Below are 21,750 nucleotides of genomic sequence, written 5' to 3'. Positions count from 1 at the left end.
CTATCTTCTGTACATCATCCACATTCACCAAGATCTGGTGATACCCTGATCGCATATCTATCTTGGAGAACATTGATGCCCCATGCAACTGATCCATCAGATTATCTATCCTCAGAAGGGGGTATTTATTCTTAATGGTCATCTTATTCAACTGCTAGTGGTCCACACACAAGCGTGAGCTCCCATCTTTCTTCTTCGCCAACAAAATCGGTGCTCCAAATGGTGACATACTGGGTCGTATAAATTGTTTCCCCAATAATTCTTCAATCTGACTCTTGAGTTCTACCAACTCAGCCAGAGCCATACGATAAGGAGCCATTAATATTAGACTGATTTCTGGTAACCAGATCAATATAGAACTCAACTTCTCTACTGGGAGGCAACCCTGGTACTTCCTCCGGGAACACATCCTCAAATTCATGCACCACCGGTATAACAAACATCCCTTCCTCTTTCTCCACCTCTAGATGCATGAAGATTATGAAGCATTGTGCACCACCTTGGATCTCCTTAATAACTCCTTGAGAAGATAACAACTCAGGCTCCATTGAGTTGGAGAACAACAACTTTTTCTCTCGACAATCTATAAGAACGCGATTGGCAGAGAGCCAATCCATCCCCAAGATCACCTCCAAATCCTGAAGAGGTAGGCATATCAAATTCACTTTGTATATGTGCCCCTCTACCTCCATTGGACATTTAGCACACAAGGACGATATCCTGACCAAACCCAACGCTAGAGTAGATTCCACAAGGTCACATTGCAGCTCACAAATTGGCAGACCTAATCTTTGCACACAAGTTTTTGACACAAAAGAGTGTGTCGCTCCATAATCATACAATACACACAAAGATTCACTAGCAATCATACAACTACCCATGACAAGGTTACCCGAGTCTGCTGCCTCTGCTCCAATCACAGCATATACTCGGCCTGCTACCTGAGGCCTGTTGCCTCCTCTCCTCTGGTGGTTCTGAGATAGGGCCTGAACTGAAGTTTATGCCACTGTAGAAGTGGCCTTCCTTGCCACAATTGTTGCACCTCTTGAAGCATACCAGTTGAGGGAAAAAAACTCCTCACGTGCGTTCCTCCACACGGGAAGCACTATACTATGCTCGGTTGGGAAGAAGAACCTCTAGGCCCTTGGGACTGAGGGTGAGGCCTAGCATATGGTTTCCTCCTCTCTTCATGCCTAGGTTTGGACCCAGACGGTCCACCAATTCTCTACTGCTGGGGGTGTTAAGCTTTCACCTCAACCTTCATCTTTTCCATAAGCCTAGCCTTTTCCACCAAGGCTACAAAATCCTTGATGGATAGTGAGGCCACCATCAGATGGATGTCTCCCTTGAGACCGTTCTCAAATTTTCTACATCTCCATTCTTCATCTAAGGGCATGGTATAAAAAAGTCTGAGGTGTTTAAACCTCTCTGCATACTCAGTCACAGATTTGTTTCCCTGGGTCAGCTAGAGGAACTCCACCTCCTTAGCGTATCTCACGCTATCCAGGAAGTACTCCGAGAGAAACTTCCTCCTAAAGACTTCCCATGTGACTAGTTCTTGCCTCTCCTCCATGATGGACTTCATTTTGATCCACCAATGTTCTGCTTCTCCCGTGAGTATGTACACTGCGAAGGCCAACCTGCTCTCCTCTGGGTACATCTTTGCATCAAAGATCCTTTCCATATCCTTTAACCATTGATTTGCAGCATTAGGACTGGTCTTGCCGTTAAACTTGACTGGGTGGTGCTTCAAAAAGTCCTCCAAACTCCATTCTCGGGGTGGAGGTAGTGGTTCAGGGCCGTAGACAAGGGCAGTGGTCCTGTTCTCCTCCAACTATCGTAGGGCCTCCAGGTGTTGCCAATGAGCAGCCTCAACAGCCACCCTTGTAGCCTCCATTTTCTGAATCACCAACTACTGCTACTCCATAAATACTTTCTGACGTTGCATAGAAGCATCGTGTTGTTGCATCATAGCATTACTCTGCTGAGTTAGGGCTGCCACCATGGCCTCTATCGCTCTTGTGATATCTGGTACATCGCCCCTAGGAGGTTGAGGATTTGTACGAGGAGGTGACATGTCACTAGGCACATAGGAAAAACCATTAGACAAACTTGATTAGACAAGAAACTTAGCTAACAACACTAGGAAGACACAGACTCTAAGGAACGACTGCTCTAATACCATAAATGTAACGTCCCATTTAATAAATAAGCTTAATTAAATGAGACATCACGAAGAATAATATAAAGAGAAAAATCATGGAGTATATGTGTCACTCCTTACAGTTATCCAAAAGATACTAGGAAAGAAACCAAGGCACACTACGATGCCATAAACGAAAAAACAAGATTAGAACAATTGACAGTTATTCAAAATACATGCTCAAAGAGCAAAGTAGTACATAAGCTACAATGCCTTAAAAGTGTACTCGGAGCGAGGGAATCCAACCCAAGATTTAGCTATGCTGCAGAGTTTCCATTACCCTGATGACCATGAGGAGTTCCCACATCTGCTCACATCAATAAATTGATGATCATCGCAAAAGGAGAAAACCTCACACAAAACACATGAACAAACAAAAAGGGTAAGTTAGAGTAAAAGTATTTTTATCATACAACTAAAACATGTAATTCAAAGTCAAGAATACATATCAGTCATCCAAACATGTGATAGCAGACAATGCAAGACTCTAAGACGCAATTATCCAGATACATATAATCAGTCGGATTCACTAGATGTTTGCACTTGTAGTGGTCTCTACTACTCTACAGAGCCATTGCCAATGGGTTTTGAGCGATCACCTAGCTCGCCTGAGCGATTTCAGCAGAACGCACCTGCTCTCTTGAGTGCAAAACCCAATTTGAACCATAATAGCAGTACATACAACATGTTGTCACACAACCAGCAACATATATCAAGCACCCAAACGTAAAACAAACCAAACAGGCAGCTTAATTAAAAAAATAGTAAAGCCCTAGCTTCCCTTACCTTATCAAAAGCTACTGTGAGGGGTTTGGCACGAGCAGAAAAGACACCCCAGCTCCTAGAACAGATTTGCGAGGTGAAAGAGAAATGGGTTTGAGCTAGCTTGACCAAGTTGGGACCAAACCCTAGTAGAGTTCGTTGTTGTAGCTCTAAGAGGGGGAGGAGAAGAGTTTTCTGAAAAGTGGAAAAATGAAAGTGTTAGGGCTGGTTTAGGGGTTTTAGGCACCCTATGGTCCAGCCTTAGGCCCAACAGATGAGGCTAGGCCCTTTAACTTTTAGGGCATAAAAAATAGGGTCTTATAGTTCCTTCCCTTCAAAGAGGATTATAGCTAATTTTACATGCACATCCTCAGGGATGCCATCAATTGCGAAATATTTTTCACATTGATATATCCACTACTAAATTGCATCACCACCAAAACACGAAAAATCAATTCACGCCAACTGTGTTCTGCAAGAATAATTGAAATTCGCAGGACGATTTTTGCTCTGTAATGTCTCTGATATTCGGTGATCAATCAAAGAAACAATAGCTTGTCAAATGGATGTTGTAATTTCAATGAGGCGTGCTTTGAGTTTCGACGTGATTTGATTCTCCAAACGTTCCTCTTACTCATGCATGGCTGTTTGAGTACAAGTTGTCTTTGTCATTAATGTCGATGGAAGCTCCAAGCTGATAGCACTGATGTAGGTAGAACTAGAAATAAAACTATTCAAAAAATTACAAAACTATTGAGGTTCCAATGAATGAATAGAATCTATAAGATGTATTGAATTGAGGAAGAATTACAATATCATTATTCAAAATTGATGTGCCTCCACTCTATTTAGAGTTGGATTATTTATAGAAATATAGAAATACAATACCATAAATAAAAATACTAATGGAATAATCAAAATTAATTTTAATTATCAATCAAAATTAAATTGATGAGTTGTGATGCAACTTCCTTATTAATATGTAGTTTTCTTATTAATATTACTGTATCATCGTCAAAGGAAGAAAAATAGAGGTTATGCATGACTTAGTAGTGGCTGCAATGATTTCGGAGACGTGTCTGAACGACGGCACCTCTAGTGGTCGACGGTGGCTGCCACATGTCGTGTTCATGATGTGGAAGGGAAGAAGGGAAACCCTCACGCGAAAAGATAGGAGTTCAGCGTCGATGATATCGATGAGGTCATCAGCTTCAATAAGGTGAATAGGTGTGGGATTCAGGTAGGTTTTCAAAATGAGGCATTAAGATGAGAAACTGGAAAAACAACTATTTTTTTCAACTGAAGTGTGAGTTATTCGAATTGGCAGCAAAAAACTAATCTTTCGAATTAGCAGCAAAAAGCTAATCTTGATTATATCAGAAAGTCTCAAGACATATGAATAATAAATTATTATTTTTATTTTTAAGAGGTAATGAATACCCACATCATAACAAACTCATCTTGTTAATAAGTGGGTACTAAAATATCTATTATCTATTACTACATGTAGTAACTATATGCAAGATTTTATATGTAAATACATGTAGGACGGTTTTTTTTTTTTTTTCATATCTAATATTAACGACTACGCGGCAATAAGCTAGTGGCAAAGACGTGAATAAGAAAAATGGACAAAAAGTTCCATGAACTACGATAGTAAACATGACAAAGACAACAACATAAAAACGAATGGAGTACAATTTACAAAGAGAAGTACAGGGAAAAAAACGAATGAAAAGGAAAAGGACTTATATCTTACAATATAAAAATTTTAAAATCCTTTTAACCTCAACCATAAACTGAAGCGACGTTGAAAAATCATGTAGTAATTAAAAATAATCGTTAGCTCTCTTCGCCTGTCATCACTTTTTACTCCACAAATATCTTTATACGAAGATAATTACTGGGAAAACCCTAACCAGGACCATAAAAAGGGCCATGGAGATAACATTATTGTGCATTAAATATAAGCTCTTTTTTTCAAACAATAATTTAAATATTGGTTTGTGTAACCGGTAATTACCTCTTTTCAACTCTGTTTCACTTTATTTTTTTTGTGTATTCTGAATTTCTGGTACTCTCTGTTTAATTTTTCTTCTTCTTTCCGTTTTATTTTAATTTATTTCATTTTAATTTCAATTTTTTTTCTTTGTTTCCTTCTTTCAGCTCTATTTTCTAATTCTCAGCATTTTTCATATATTTAATTTTGTTTTCTTTATCCCAACTTCATTTTTCTATCCTTATATATCATATGGGTCGTTTTCTTCATTCAATCAAAAGTTTACTTTATAATAATTATCGTCCCATAATATGTTAAGTTTGTGAAACATAATTGATTTTAACTTCGGTTTTATCCAATCGTTCCTTTCGGTCTTCTCTCACCTGTTCTTATCAAATGTCCTTTTTTCATGACGTTAATATACAATTTTCCATTTAATTTCTGCATATTTCGAACATTAAATTATTTTAACTTTTGACTAGCTTATACTTTTATTTTACTTTATAAAATCAAATATCATTAAAAGCAAATTATCAATTAAATTTGTGATTTAATAACGTTTTTTATTTTTATATTTATTACGATCATTTTCGGTTTATTTATTTATTTATTTTATATATTTTTTAAAAAATTAATATAATTTTTTCTTTAAACTAACATTAACATACAACGTTACTATTAGTTCAGTAAAACTGACTGTATTAATTAAAACAATATATATAAAAACACATTAAATTAAAAATACAAAAATATTATATTATGGTTTTAATCTCTTAATTTTTAGTAAATATTGGAATTAGTTCCTTCAATATAGTCTCCTAACTTTAGAAATGTAGGGTTTAGTCATTTTAATCAGATTTTCTTAAATTTATTTGACATTTCAAACGCATTTCATCATAATACTTAAATTGTTTACCCTGTCTGTAACATCTAAAACTATTAAATAAAACATTAAAAATTGATAAAGCAAACAAATAGTTATAGGGCTTATATAAAATATTAAGGCTTAATTATGTTTTGAATCTTAATAATTTTGGAAACTTTCTAATGGAATTCCTAATAAACTTGTGTGGTCTATTGATTGCATCAAAATTCAAAAGCTTTCAAGTGAGTCCCTATAGTTAAATGTTATAATAAATTTTGTAATGTGACATAGTTATTTTGTATTCTTACCTTCATCGAATGTCGTCACATAATATTTTGTTACTAGAAATTGTCATGATGAGTTCTTTTTCAAATATTGAAGTACTTAAAGCAAATTGTTTTTAAATTTAAGTCAAATTATAAAAATATAAAATATGTAATTATAAAATTATGAAATTATGAAATACAAAATTATAAAATAAAAACCTAAAAATATAAAATTACAAAAATTAACAAATTAAAAAATTATAAAAATAAATAATTTCATAATTACGAAATTATAAAATATATAAATAAAAAAGTATAAAATTATATAATTATAAAATTATAAAATTATAAAATTACAAAATTATGAAATTATGAAATTATGAAAATACAAATTTATGAAATTATGAATTAAAATTATCAAATTGTAAATTTTTTAATTTTAATTTTTTGTAATTTTATATTTTATAACTCATAATTTTATAGTTATATATATTTAATATTTTTATAATTTATATTTTTTTTATTTTGAAATTTATAATTTAAATTAAAGTTAAAACCAATTTTCGTTAAATACAGTAAATATTTGAGAAATATCTCATCATCACAATCTCTTATAACAAGATATAAGATATTATATGGCCTTATGTGGATATGTGGCGACATTTAAGGAGAGTGACAATGCAAAATAACTCTCACATCACACAATAAACAGAAACATTTAACTGTAGGGACTCAATTAAAAATTGCTAAAATATTCAGAATTCAATAGACTACAAAAATTTATTAGGAACTTAATTGAAAATTCTCAAATTTATTAGGGACTCAAAACATAATTAAGTCAAATATTAATACAGTTCTCCAAAATAATAACTATAATAATATGAAATATACAAACCACTATAGATATCTACAAGTTTTTCAAAAAGAGAGACAACTCATATACTACTATAGGAAGCCAAAGTACAACTCCAAAGTCTCACTGCTTTCCACCAAGGGAGTATCCTCATATGTGTCCTCATTTGCTCACACAGTGAAGTGATCATTACAAACAGAACTTGAACAAAAATTTTAGGGGGGGCAAATTATATTTGTTATATATAAATTATTTTTTAATTAAAAAATTCATTTCTTTACATCATTTTCTCTATTCAAAACAAGCACTCATGACAATAGAATCCAAACAATATGACAATAATATATATGAAAGAGTAACATAAAGTTTATCATCAACAATAATATATTAAAAGAAAAACAGCGTTTAGTCAAAGTGTTCCTCTACACTCTTCCAATGACTTAAAATTTTCAATAATTGAATTAGAACTGAATCTAGTTGCAATATCCCTTTCAATATAGATTATCATAGTGTTTGCTAAAAATCCAACCTCCATCTTATTTCTCAACCTGTTCTTGATTATTTTCATTGCAGAAAAAGATCTTTCAATTGTAGTTGCAGAAACTAGAAGAGTCATGGTAAGACAAAGTAATATATCAATTAAGTAGTAAACTTCAGACTTTTTTGTTGTTGTCAAACATGTACATAACTCTTGCATTGTTGATAAATTCTTCAAATTTCAATCTTGACGAGCATCAATAATGAAATGTTGAAGTTGAAAATTCAAATTAATCTTCTCCTGCTCATTGAAATCCATGGGATAATATTTGTCTACAAGAGTGCAAATTTTATCAATATTAAACGCTTTATAACTCCATTGCTTGGTCATTAAATCTACAATTTAACTCTTGTAACTACTTATCAATGGTAATAAAGAATATTTCAACTCTCAAATAATGCTCCATTGTAATATGATCTTTTTGGTGACGAGAGCGTCCTTGCCTTGCTACATAAGAAGCCCCAAAATTAGACACCTCAATTGCATGTTTTTCACAAAAAGAAGTCACATTTTTTAATAACTTATCCCAACCATTTTCTCTCAAGTTTTGAATAAGTCCTTTTGTAGAACAAACTAGATGCATAATATTAACTTTATCCTAAGATTGTTGTTGTAATGCTTGACAAAGAACATTTGTTATTCCCATAATTTATCTCATCAAATACAAGATCAGTATAAACTCAAATGAGATCAAGCTTTTGTAAGCATTATCAGTATCACCACGTTATGAATAAGTAGATCCATCAACATTATTTTTTTCTAGAACTAAACAAGTTGCATCATACATATTCATCAATCTACAAATAGAAGAGAAATGGGAGCTCCAACGGGTATCCCCAACTCGTTTTATAGTACCAATTTGATTTACCCCTTTACCATTTTCAAGCTCATCAATTTCTAACAAATATGCAATTTCATCTAACTTGGCAGCCTGTAACTCATCATCACGTTTACTAGAAGAGCAAACAATATTGACAATAAAAGTCAATTTTGAAAAAGAATTGATGAATTGAAATAACTTCTCTTGATGCAGCAACGAAGGCAAGTTGTAACCAATGAGCAAAACAATGAACATAATATGCATAAGGACAATCAGTCAAAAATAATGCTTGTAATCCATTCCATTATCCTCTCATATTGCTAGCACCATCATACCCTTGACCATGGATATTAGAAACATTAAGATTATTTCGAGATAGTACAACACATAATTCATTCTTCAAAGTTAATGTTGTAGAGTCTTTAACATGCACAATATAAAAAAATCGATCTTGAACAAAATCATTTTTATCAACGAATCTCAAAACAAGAGCAATTTGGTCTTTTTTTGATTCATCACGAGATTCATTGACAACTATACAAAACTTGGAATCCCTAATTTCCTCACGAATATGATTTTTCACTTTACTAGAAAGAATATTCAATAACTCCTTTTGAATTTTATGTGAAGTATATTTGGAATTGTATGGAGCATTTTCCAACATAACTTTTGCAACTTCATCATTTTATGATGCTATGAGTTTTATCATCTCAAGAAAATTACCTTGGTTCCTCGATTCAGTACTTCATCATGACCTCTAAAAGTACAAGCTTGAAGTGATAAAAAATGAATTGTGTCAATTGAAGTCTTGAGACGTAACCAATTCTCCATAATTTGATCCGAGCTTTGCACTTCCAAAACATTCCTAATGTGGCAATTTTGATTTAACAAGTCTTAACAAGCAGACACTACAATATTGTGTGGTGAACAAGGATCCTTCCCTATGTGTTTAAGGAAAGCACAATTTTTTCCATTGTTAACTTTTCTCCAAATTTTAAAACCTATAAAAAAACATTCAAAAAGTTAAAACGTGTTGATGACAATCAACTCATTGCCAATTAGAATTCAATGAAAATCAACTCAATTACCTATAACAATGAAAACATCTGAGTCAGGTCGTCCGCTTGGTTTTTTACTAAAAAGATAGCATGGTGAGTAATATACAACATCTTTTAATGGCGAATACTCTAAGCGTGAAGGAAATAAGCTAAACCATGTGTACTGAAATCTTCTTGGATGATCATCTTTACCAAACAACGGATAATTTTCTGGGTGCATTTGATATGAACCCAATTTTAGATAAGCCTTTCGTACCTCATCAATTTGATTTGGTGCGTATTGCCAAATTTGAAGATGCTTCCCCAGATCACATTCTAAAGCATTTTCAAATTCATTATATGTAACTTTAGGAACCTTAGAGAGTTGTTTTTCATTTTCTTCAATTTTTGGATTCTCATGAAGTTTCTCAATTTTAGATGACGTAGATGCATTTTTTTCATCTTCATCACAAGCCTTCCTCTTGAAAAACGAATTGATTCTTTTACTCTTTACTATAATTTTTCTAATATAAATTTGTCACCTCTCACCTATTTACGAAAAGATAAATTTATGAATACCCGAAATTAAATCTTAAAAGTAAGACTCAATATTTTTAAGAGAACTAATAACTTCCAAATGATTAGTTTCCCTTATCTTAGAGTAGATTCATAATCTTGTTCTTCCCTTACACAACTTTAAAGCCTAAAATAACTCTATCTACACAAAGAAGAGTTTGATTAACAATTAGAGCATGATTTTATGATCTCTAATAGATAGAGATATGACTAGAGCGTAGAAAAGCCACATACAAGAGGAAAACATATTGCTCCCAAAAAAAGGGGTAAAAAATGAATTTACTGAAAAGAAGAAATTGTTTGATCCAAAATGTTCCTTAACTCCTCAATTTTGTCGTAGTGTAGTTTGATTTTGAAAATAATAAGAAATTGGTGGTGAAAATTGAGATGGAAATAAGAGGAGAGAAAGAGATGGAGGCATAGAAGAGATAGAAACCAAATAAAGAAGTATAAAAAATTATAATAGAGAGGAAAAACGTAATTTTTAAATTTTAAAAAAGCTTTTTCAAACTAAATTAATATAAATAAAGTAATAATATACAAATATTTTTTTAAAATATATAGAAAATAAAATAAAATAAAAATCGTTGAGATTAATATAAATAAAGTAATAATATATAAATATTTTTTTAAATATATAAAAAATAAAATAAAATAAAAAAATCGTTTGGGGAGTCGTGGCTCCCCCCTTCAAGCCTATGGTCCACCTCTAATTGCAAAAGAGACAAATAAAACACAATCAACATGAAACACATAATGAAGTAAGCTGCTGTACAAAAGAAATATTCATATATCATTAAATCATGCTAATACTTATACAATGGTATAAAACATATCTATGTCTATAGTCACACAAGGAGTTGATACTAAATTCAATTATCGAGATACATCACTTGATATCAGACTCACTAGTGGTATGCACTTGTTGTGCTTCCCAAGCTCTACAAAGCTTGGCCTCAAGGGTTATCACCCAACCACACACATGGTAAATCCCCTTCGTGCCTAGGACCAAATAAGTATAATGACTATGACCTCCAACAACTTTCACCACATAACCTATTCTACTCTACCTAAGTGTGAACACTACATGATACCTCCATATTGAAACGGTATGTCAATGCATACACTACAGTTGTCACCACAAAATATCTCTCCTTGAAATTCCTTCAGTACCATCATTATACATACTCACCACAATAACATCATATCAAATATTAACCATTATACCAATAAGATAAGTTTAGCCAAACAGAACCATTCACAACATAAGAAGAGTAAACAAAAACCATTAGAGAAGACCAACCCTTAGTGGCAACACTCAGTGTCATTCTCCTAGTAATAAGTGGCATTCAACGTCACATTTGGCACCGCTCAACGTCTAACCATTCGCGAAAATTGGTGCTTAGCGGTATAACCTATCGCTTGGCGCCAGGAGCAACAAATGCTCCTAGACATGCAGTGCAGTTGACGCTTAACACCACCTGGAGACCGCTCAATGCCCATAAACTTGCAAAAGGTTGCGCTCAATGGTCAAATCCACCGCTCAACTCCTTAAAGAAAAATGCTCCCAAGACTGTAGAGGACACTATGCTCAACGCCACTAAGATGGCCCTCAACGTTGCATCAGTTGATAGCAAAAGCATTTTATGTTTTTAGGTGATCTTAGGCCTAATTAGTTACTCAAATTGGCACTTTTTTCCTAGTACTTTGGTTCAATACAGTTTTAGCATATAAAAGGAAGTACCAATTCATTCAATTGAGATTTCAAATCTCCTTAATCAACACATAATCAACCATATCATTCATTCACATATATCTCCATTAAAATTAAGGAACTAAAACATATTTAAGTCTTAAATTATTATTATAAAATATTAATTAAAAGTATTTTTCAAGCTAAATTAAATTCACCTTTTCTATAAGATTGGTTAATTTTATCTTATCACTTTATTAGTAAACCTTATCATTCGTTATTAAATCAATTTGAACTATTTATAAATATTTAATTTTATCAAGAAAATGTTATCTAAATTAATTATTTAATCTCTAAAATGAAAAAATATTAATTAAAGAGAAACAACGTTGCAACTTGGCATGAGGCTAATTTCATCGGAGCGTGATATCTGAAAAGAACCCAATAAATTTCAAAATCAACTTAAAATGATTGGAGAGAATCCCAAAAAGAGCAACTGTGAGCATTAGTTGCTGAAAAGAGCTTCAGCACAACTTCAAATTTGTGTAGTTCTATAACAATTGTTTACTCAAAAAGTAAGTGCTTATGAAAAGAAAACTCAAAAAGTAAGTGTATCCACGATCATAAAATATTAAATTTACGAAAATTATGTGGGTGATATTTCCGAAAAAGATAATAAAAGACATTAAAAGACGTGCCATAATTTAATGAGCAATTGATGATATAAGTTTACCCTTTAATAAATGATTAATAAGATCACTCACAAAGTTAGTAAAAGGAAGAGCCATGGAGAGAAATCTAATTTCTCGGAGACGAGAAATTGCACTTGAAAAAGATATTATATAATAAATCAATTTGACGATGCATAGCAACTCGGCCATTTAAATGGAAACCCTTCGGATCATTTTAGGATCACCGTCAACTAAAACCGTTAAAATGGGTTATAAATGGATTATAATCGCAAGTTAATTCGGCTCATCACGGGTTTAAGTTGGATTGGATTGAAAAAAAATTACCAATTTTATTATGAATTAAAAATGAACATGAGTTATAAATGGATTATAACGGCAAGCCAACTTGACTCATCACGGTTTAAGTCGAGTTAGATTGAAAAAAAATTACCAATTTTAGTATGAATTAAAAATGAACTTAACCTGCCAATAAATTTTAAATATTAAATTAATATATATATATATATATATATATATATATATATAATATTAAAAAAATAAGTGACAAGAATGATTTGATGTTAGATAGTAATTTATATTTTTGTGATTTTGTTTTGTATTTGGAGTTTAACATAATTTGGAATTTTATTTGGATTGTATTGAAGTTTATTTAGATTTTAATCAAAATTATAATTTAGTTTTTTTTTTAGATTGAAGAAAAAAAAATTGTGTTTTTTTAATTAAGTGAGTCAGTGACTCAACCCGTTTAACTTGCCAACCCGTGGTGGGTCGGGTCGGGTTCTAATTTTGTTGGCTCGCTAATAAGTGAGTTGGGTTGGGTTGACCCACTAAGTGGCCAACCCGTCGCGGGCCGAGTCGGGTTGGGTCGGGTGCCCGTTTTGACAACTATACCATCAACCCATCTTCCAATGTCTAATCTAGGGATGACAACGGGTCGGGTCGGGCACAGATAGTGTCTACCCGCAACCCGACCCGCAAAAAAAAAATTCGTCTGCTACCCGCCCGTTTACCCGCCGGATATCCGCTTAAAAAATATTCGCGAATATTTTTAAAACCCGCGGGTATCCGTTGATACCCGATACCCGTAATTATTTTAAAAAATATATATATATTATAAAATTTTTAATATAAAATTATAAAAATAAAATATAAATTAAATTAAATTTTAATTATAATTATAATTAAATTTGACATAATAAAATATACTGTTAATTTTAATTTTAATTAAATTTAACTTAATAAAATATAAATTAAATTTTAATTTTAATTTTTTGTGGGTAACGGGTACCCATAGGTACGGATAGTATGATACCCGTACCCGATCCGTTTATAAGCGGGTATTATAATACCCGTTACCCGCTACCTGCGGGTAATAAATACCCATGGGTAGTAATTATCCGCTGCGGATTTTATCCGCGGATATCCGCGGGCGCGGGTATTTTTGCCATCCCTAGTCTAATCCGGTTCATTTCTCACCTTTTAAGAACTTATGATCTATAATGGGATTCAATCGTAAGTGAACCTGATTTATGAATTTGAGTCGAATTGAGAAAATCCAGTTTTTTAATTATAGACAAAAAATTATTTATAGGTTAAACATGTTAAATTAGATCGAAGATGATTGACCTATAATTCATAAATGACAATAATTTATTTGTAGTTTATTATTTTTAATTAGATAAGTTGACAATTTAATTGTTTTAAATATTGTAATATCTTTGTACTACACCTAGGCGGCCTAACTTGACTACAATCATGAGATCCGCCTATATAGCCCCTTACGGACGCAAACTATGATAATGTATGTCGAACAATCAATAGTAAGCGGCCTAAGCCGCCAACTTGAGCAAATGGAACGAGAACTTGATAAACCTAAAACATGACCAACCAGGATCCTAGGGCCCTCAATAACCAAATTGTGGGACCTGGGCTTGGCCTACGCCCAACTATGGCCCAATCAAAAGCCCAACTCATGACGTGGCCAAACATAATTAATAATCTATAAATACGCATGAACCCCTACAAATTAAAGGTATGCATTCATTAATCCCTTAATCACAAGATTTGACTTTCTGAGAATTCTTAGCTGACTTGAGCGTCGGAGTCTCCTCCGCAGGTAACCCCTCCCGGGTCCAAATCGGTCCAAACCGAGACACCAGCAGATAGCACATACATGTCGGAAGAAAGCTTACTAGGGAGATTGCAAATTGAGGTAAGGTGATACTCGTGTCTGACATCTCTTATTTGTTCTCCGCAGGAACAATCTCATTTAACAATCTAAATTATTAGACAAAATATTGCATAATTAATAAAATTAAAGCATAGAACTTCAAAATATCATATTACAGTTACTCCAAAATAGATAACCTGAAATATAGATACTATACGTAACATTTAATATTTAAGAGTTCTAAAAAGAAATGAAAGGCTACATATACCAAAAATCTACACACAACTAGACAACTGCATCCCCTCCTCCTTGCATTGACTGGCCACAAAATCTTCAACTGCTCACACCAAATTGGGTGATCATTGCAAAAAGAAACAAACACCAGAAAATGAGACACATAAGAAAAGGGTAAGCTATCATAATTAAAAGATTAAATCAATTCACAATGCAATTACTTAAGTCATACACCATCAATCAATTCATTTCATATAGGTGTCTAAAGCTAAGACTCAATTAATCCGGATACAAGCATTGATATCGAACCCTTGTGTGCACTTGTGGTGCAGAGCAATAGACATTACCACACACAAGGTTAGTCCATTAATACCTTTAGTCAAGATAAAACCCCTAGGTTAGGACCTCCTGTTCCTCTTACCACATACCACATTCCTCTCTACTTAAGAATTTGAATGACTATTAGAGCGTCATGATAACTTCAAACTGGGCCCCTACATCAATACTACACTACACAATCCAATACTAATTCTCCCTAAATTAATATCAACAAATTTTGATTCATCAATCATAACTACTAAGTTATTAAAGTAAATCAGTCAACATTTTCTTAGTTTTGATCCACTCGCTTAGCGAACATGTCTTCTCGTTGGATGAAAAATACCTTTTCGAACAACGACAAATTTCTCGCCCAATGAGTGTATCATTGAGACTCTAGAGGAGAAAATATCCCTCAGTAATTTTCCTAGCGAGTAATTGCTCGTCTAGTGAATCTCAAGTCAGTGAGCCCCTAACTTAGAGTTCGTCCAACGAGTAAATGCTCGCCCAACGACTTTCAAGATAGTGATTCCTTAACTTAAAATTTGCCCAGCGAGTAATTGCTCGCCCAACGAGTCTCAAGTCTTTGAGTCTCAAGTCTCTGTGCCTAACCTCTGACTTAGAGTTTGCCCAACGAGTATGGATAATTCTGTAGAATCTGATTTCTGCAAAATTTGATTTTTGTATAATTATGCATTCTCAAAGCTAGTCTAGACAACCTAAAAACCTTTATAGATGCTAGGCACAAATCAAACTTAAGTTTATCAAAAACATCAATACCAATTGACCTCAATTGTAATACTAAACCTCAACATTTCTATATGAACATAATTTAAACACTGAGATTCCATAACTTTCACATATCACAAACCATTCTACATCTCAGATACAAAAGCCAATCATAGTATAATCATACAATCTATAATTCTAACATGTTTATAACTTAAAAAATAATGAAATTAGCTTTCATTACTTGTGAGACAATTGATATAACTCAAAAAGAGTACCAAAACCTCCTTCAAAGTTATAGAGCTCACAACTCAACCTAGGAACAACATAAACATGATTAGGAACATCATTAGAACCACTGATCGGTGAAAAACACAGAGGAAGCTCAAATGACACATGCGAACTAAAATTTTCCACATGCATAGAATTCAAAACTAAACAAGAGAAAATGGTAGAAAATCAACTTACTCAATTTGAGAAATTGATCAAACAGAATTAAAGAGCTCGCACTATAAGAAAACTCCTAAATAGTAATCAATTTTAGTGACCAATAATTGTTAGTAACTATAGTGACTAATTTAAATATCAATTTACAAAACTAAAAATTATTGGTTACTAAAATAGTCACTATTATGAATAAAAAATTATAATTGATCACAAAATTGGTCTTTAAAATTAGCTATCAAGGTTTTGACTACCAAATGAATTAGTTTCTAAATTAGTCTCTAATTAATTAGTAACTAATTATTATTATTTATTCATAATAGAGACTATTTTAGTAATCAAATAATTTTTAGTTTTGTAAATTGATATCTAAATTGGCCGCTATAGTGACTAACTATTTTTTGTTTCTAAAATTGGTTTCTAATTGAGAATTTTCTTATAGTGTTACATTAGGGATCACCGTAACGGTCTCCGATCTTCAAATAGATGAATAAAGAAGTAAGAAATCTAGAGAAGAAAGACAGAGTTCTAGAGGAAATATTTTAAAGAGATAAGGTATTTATAACTAATGAAATTCGTTTATAAGATTTCTATTTATACTTTAATATTTTAATATTAAAATAATCAATTATTCACTCTTTTAAGCACTTTACAAATTCTAAATTACCTTTTTTCTTCTAAATTCTCACAATTACTATAATATTTTATAATAATATTTAAATATTTAATTTATTTATTTATCAAATTATATAAATTAATATTTTAATTTTTAACTACTATATTTATATAAATATTACATAGTTTATAGTGTTAAAAAAATAATAAATCAAATTAATCAACTTAGTAATATTATAATAAATAAAAAATAATATCTTTAAATTAGTTAACTTACTAACTCATCATTATCTGTAATGAATCAAATTAAATTATAAATTTTTTATTTAAAGAAACAAATCAAATTGATATGACTATTTTTATCATATGTAAATAGCTTTCCATACAGTAAAATTCAATCTAAATGTTAATTGTTATTGAATAAGTAGAGAGTAATAGTAAGTTTTTCCTTGGTGGTATACGCATCTACATCATCACCAAACACCCATTCTTCACGGGAAATGAGTCACATGCAAGAGCTTTTCATGGCCAAATACAGACATCCACTTCAATAATCTATTCTCTATATTTATGTTATATATAACCTTTACAATTTAATAATTAAAAAAAAAAACATAATGCAAATTTCATATTTCATATACATAGCTCTGTTCTCAAGATGAGATGAAGAGAGAGAAATTCCAAAGCAGTAGATGACAGATGTAGATAGACGTGGACGCATGCAGAATTATTGGGCATGTGTCTCTGATTCAATCCCTTTTGTCCATTATGCACAATTCTTCATCCCCAGCTGTAACTAACTTCCCAAAACCTCTCTCTCTCTCTGGCCCCACCACCCTCTTCTCTCTCTCTCTCTTTCAAGTTTCAACTCTCACCATTTTTTCATCAACATTTCCATATACTCGCCATTTTTTCACTACTCAACCTTCCAAGCATATAGAAACAAACAAAACTCTGATGATTCGTTCACACTGAACCCCTCCAAGGATCCAGAGCTCCCCGTTTGAGTCGATAATGGTGTGGATGTTGACGACAACGATAACGGTGGCGAAGATGATGACACAGACATGGTCGACATGGACGATAAAACAGGCTTAAAAATGAACAAAGCGTGTTTCAAACCAGGACTAAAGAGCCAATCGTGCACATCCCAATACACTTCCACTCTCATCTTCTTCAGATGAATCGATTCGTTCCCTCTGAACTTCCACTGCAAGTGCTTCACGTGGATCATCACGTGCCCGTCCAATCTTATCTCCATCTCCGGCTGAACTTGAACCCCACTTGACGCCGATTCCCCTCCAATGTTGCTTTTGTTCTTGCACTCGATTGAGATCTCATGCCACCTACCCTTCTCCTCAAACTTCGCTCTTGTTGAGAACTTTCTCTTCCCAAATATGTGCTCTTTTTTCGAAACCAGAATCGGGTCGATCAGTGCCGGTCTGCACCCGGTTCTTCTGTACGCTTCTTTCCTCAAATCACCCACCAGGAGCACCACCTCTTGCTCGCACACCACCGCAACGTAGTACTCCGAGCTTGGCTCCGTCTCGCCGTTGAATTTCGCAGCCTTAAGGTCCCAGAAAACGTCAACGGCTTTGTTACCGTGTACGAGGAAGCGCTTGGAACCTTGTTTTCTCCAAAAGTACCATGGTTTGAGCTCCACCTTGCAGCTGTACTGTGCCTCCCCCTCTGGTCCTTCCACCGAGACTGAGAGGCCGTGGAGCATCAGGTTTTTGCACCATGTGATGGTGATCAAGCGGCAGTGGTCAGCAATCTTTGTTCTGTACACGGACATGTGCACGCTCTGGCCTGAACGCGTCACGGTTGTGTGATCATCGCTTGATTTCAAAGCAGAAGAGAAGCAAGCTGGAATCCCAATTGCGTCTTGCATTGTTGTTGGCGATCAACTCTTCTGATGAAACAATCTTGATGAATGAACTTTGAGAACACAATGTGAACGCTGAGTGATTCTTACATGGAAAAGTTGAAAAAGTGAAGGCAGGTAGGTATTTGGTGTGTGAAGGAGAGATCTGAGTGAGAAGAAGGTGTGTGAAAGGAAGATGGTGGCAGAAAGTGTTTTAATGGAGTTTGGAAAGAAAAATATATATTTCTGAACTGGCTGGCATATGCACTGGCAGTGAGTGAGAGTTAAAGGGAACAACCCTTTTAATATTATGCACAACTCTCAATAATCTCTCTTACCTGTTTCCTCTTCAAATTTTATTTTGCTTCCAACCTCCATAATAGTTAATTAAGAAAGAAAGAAAGAAAGAATAAACTATGGATAATAATTTTCTGGTTTTTAGTGATTTATAAAGTTTTCACATTTCATCCCAAACAATTCAAAGGAATATTACCTTTTTTAAAAGAAAATAGTGTGCGTGGGTGGTACCTATGTATTAATGTAGCTGAAATTTGTAGTTTTCGGTGATTATAGTAAATTTTTACATCATATTAATTCAATGCCATCAAATTTTCCTCAAATATTTATTTTATTTTGGAGGAGGAAGTGTTGGTAAACCGATTTCAGCGGCGTTGAACAAATTTTAAAATCAATATAGGAAAATAAAAAGATCAAGGACAAATTAAGTATATAGTTTCAAAGAGTTCACCAGCAAATTAATTTAACTTTTTGTTTAACCTAAGTGATTTTTATTAATTAGGTATATTAAAAGCGTGTACTTCTAGCTGAGTTAGAAGCAAAAATGTCGTTTTTCATCATATTAAGGACATGGCTGTTGAATTGTAATCAATTATCCTCTCTATTCATGAAAAAAGGATTTTTTTTTTCTTTTACTGTTTAAATTGAATTCTTTCCGAAGTTATCATTTTCGACTCTCATTTTCATTTTTTTTTTCTTTTTAGAATCTGATCACATTCTTCAATAGTGAAAATGTTATGATAACTTTTAATCAAGTCAAACTTTAAACATAATAAGTTTTTATTCACGTAAAACTTTTTATTATTATTTTGTCATCTCAACTTATTAACCATTTACTACAATTTTGTTATATTTTTGCTTTATGTCTCTGGATTTTGAGTAAATTCATGTTTAAAGTAAGATTTTCTTTGGAATAAAAGATATTACAAGCAAGGGAAAATATTTGTCTTATACAAAAATCTTAGGATAGATGATTGAATAAGGTGGTGTGGTCACAATGTTTATAAAATATTTATAAAAGCATGTGCATTGTCTGAACTTGTTTTTAATTTTTGAGTTCAAGATGAAATTTGCATAGTTTGAAGGAATAAAATGTGTTGTTTCTTGTCACTCTTGTGTTAGATTATTTACATTTGAGATAACTTAATTCAAGTTGTTATGAAGCAAAATAACACTACAAAAAAATCTTCGATTAATGACCAATTTTAGTGATAAAAAATAATTAGTCACTATAGTGACCAATTTAGACACCGATTTATAAACTAAAAATTATTGGTAACTAAAATAGTTTCAAAAAATTATAATTTGTCTCTAAACTGATAACTAAAATAGTTTGTATTATGAATTGATCTCAAAATTGGTCACTAACATTAGCTACCTAGGTTTTCACTACTAAAAGATTTGGTCTCTAAATTAGTCTCTAATTAAGAAATTAGTTTTTTAATTGGTCTCTAAAATATTTTTCATTTATAAAATTGATCATTATTTGATAGTTTTCTTGTAATGTATTCAATTTTAATTCATGAGCCCGCAAAAAGAAATACATGTTTGAGAAATACATGTTTGCAAAAAGAAATATAATGTTATTTATGCATGACCTTAGATTTTCCCTCAAGCAAAGATTTTCACTAAAACTAAAATAGAATAGAGATCCAAACATTACTCTCAATTATATTTTCTCTCAAGCGAAGAAAAAATAAAGCTCAAAAATCAACCTTTGTTTTCAGTCCTATTTTTACTCATGCAAAGAGTTGTACACTTAAGTAAAAATAGCATTGTAACTGAATTCCTGTTTTTCCCATATTTTTGCTCAAGCAAAAATTATTTTTCTCAAATGAGTCAATTTTTGCTTAAACTAGTTTTTTTTTTCTTTTTTTCTCTTCTTGTCTCTTTAATTAATTATATTTGAACATTTATTATAAATATAAAATGAATGTTAGTTTGCATATTTAATTAATTTGTACATTTATTTAAAGGGATTATATTATATGGAATGATTATTGAGAATTATAAGACTTGAATGAATGTGAGGTAACATCACAAATATGCGACATTATTTATTTTTTGTATTAAGTGTTGACACTTATCTGGTTATAACAAAGATCATCATCATGTATTATTGATGATCTAAGTCATACTAAAGTCTTGTTTGTTTCTACCTATTTAATATAGCAGAAGATGGAATGCATGTGAGTCTTGTGTTTGTATCAACTGATTGGGAGGATTTGCAGAGATGAATTTGAGGAGTGTGGGAGAGAGAGAGTGAGGACAATTGGGTGGAAAGTCAACTCACTCCCAACATAATTACCATGTTGTCCTTATGCTTTGTCACTTTTTCACTTTTTGAGGATTCTTTATTTAAATTAATTCCCAAACTTTTACTTCATCTTAATATCTAAAAATCATAGTTTAATTTAATATATTTGTATCAATATTATATTTTTCAGTTTAAATATATTTCATAATAATATAATTTACACTATTTACAATTGAATTTAAATTATTTTTATATACAAGCGTAAAATGGTAATCTTTCCTTTTAGTTTCAATTAAATTATTTTTTAATCTATCACACTTATCACATTACTCACTAATTTTCATAAACTTTCCTTTCATTTTCTTTCAAATCTCACAATATTTTCCTTAATCCAAACATATATTATGTTTAGTTGTAAATTTAGGTATTGGCTTAAATAAAATGTTAGTATTTGCTGGGACATGCTTAGTATGAGTCTTCTAGAATTTGTAAGTTGATATTTCGCTTCTTGAATATGT

The 21,750-nt window shown here is 32.4% G+C and overlaps 2 protein-coding genes across 2 annotated transcripts; both read right to left on the bottom strand.

Annotated features, from left to right (window-relative positions):
* Positions 1-290: 290 nt before the first annotated feature.
* Positions 291-1,396, bottom strand: LOC114163481. Its single transcript, XM_028047791.1, has 2 exons — positions 1,253-1,396; positions 291-986 (listed from the first exon to the last, which is right to left on the bottom strand). The coding sequence occupies exons 1-2, from the start codon at positions 1,394-1,396 to the stop codon at positions 291-293; spliced, it is 840 nt and encodes a 279-aa protein (XP_027903592.1).
* Positions 1,397-17,360: 15,964 nt separating this feature from the next.
* On the bottom strand, positions 17,361-19,066 carry LOC114195956. Its single transcript, XM_028086410.1, has one exon. It carries the CDS (start codon positions 18,703-18,705, stop codon positions 17,731-17,733), a length of 975 nt encoding a protein of 324 aa, XP_027942211.1. The 5' UTR covers positions 18,706-19,066; the 3' UTR covers positions 17,361-17,730.
* Positions 19,067-21,750: the final 2,684 nt, after the last annotated feature.

The sequence above is a fragment of the Vigna unguiculata genome, chromosome 9 (genome assembly GCF_004118075.2).
Source record: "Vigna unguiculata cultivar IT97K-499-35 chromosome 9, ASM411807v1, whole genome shotgun sequence".
In the NCBI taxonomy this organism is placed as follows: Eukaryota; Viridiplantae; Streptophyta; class Magnoliopsida; order Fabales; family Fabaceae; genus Vigna; species Vigna unguiculata.
This window is presented reverse-complemented; position numbering and strand designations above follow the sequence as displayed.

Coding starts and splice junctions, on each gene's coding strand:
- LOC114195956 (XM_028086410.1), bottom strand. CDS start 18,705: ATGCAAGACGCAATTGGGATTCCAGCTTGCTTCTCTTCTGCTTTGAAA.
- LOC114163481 (XM_028047791.1), bottom strand. CDS start 1,396: ATGCCCTTAGATGAAGAATGGAGATGTAGAAAATTTGAGAACGGTCTC. Junction 987..1,252: donor TGGAAAAGATGAAGGTTGAG/GTGAAAGCTTAA, acceptor ACTTCAGTTCAG/GCCCTATCTCAGAACCACCA.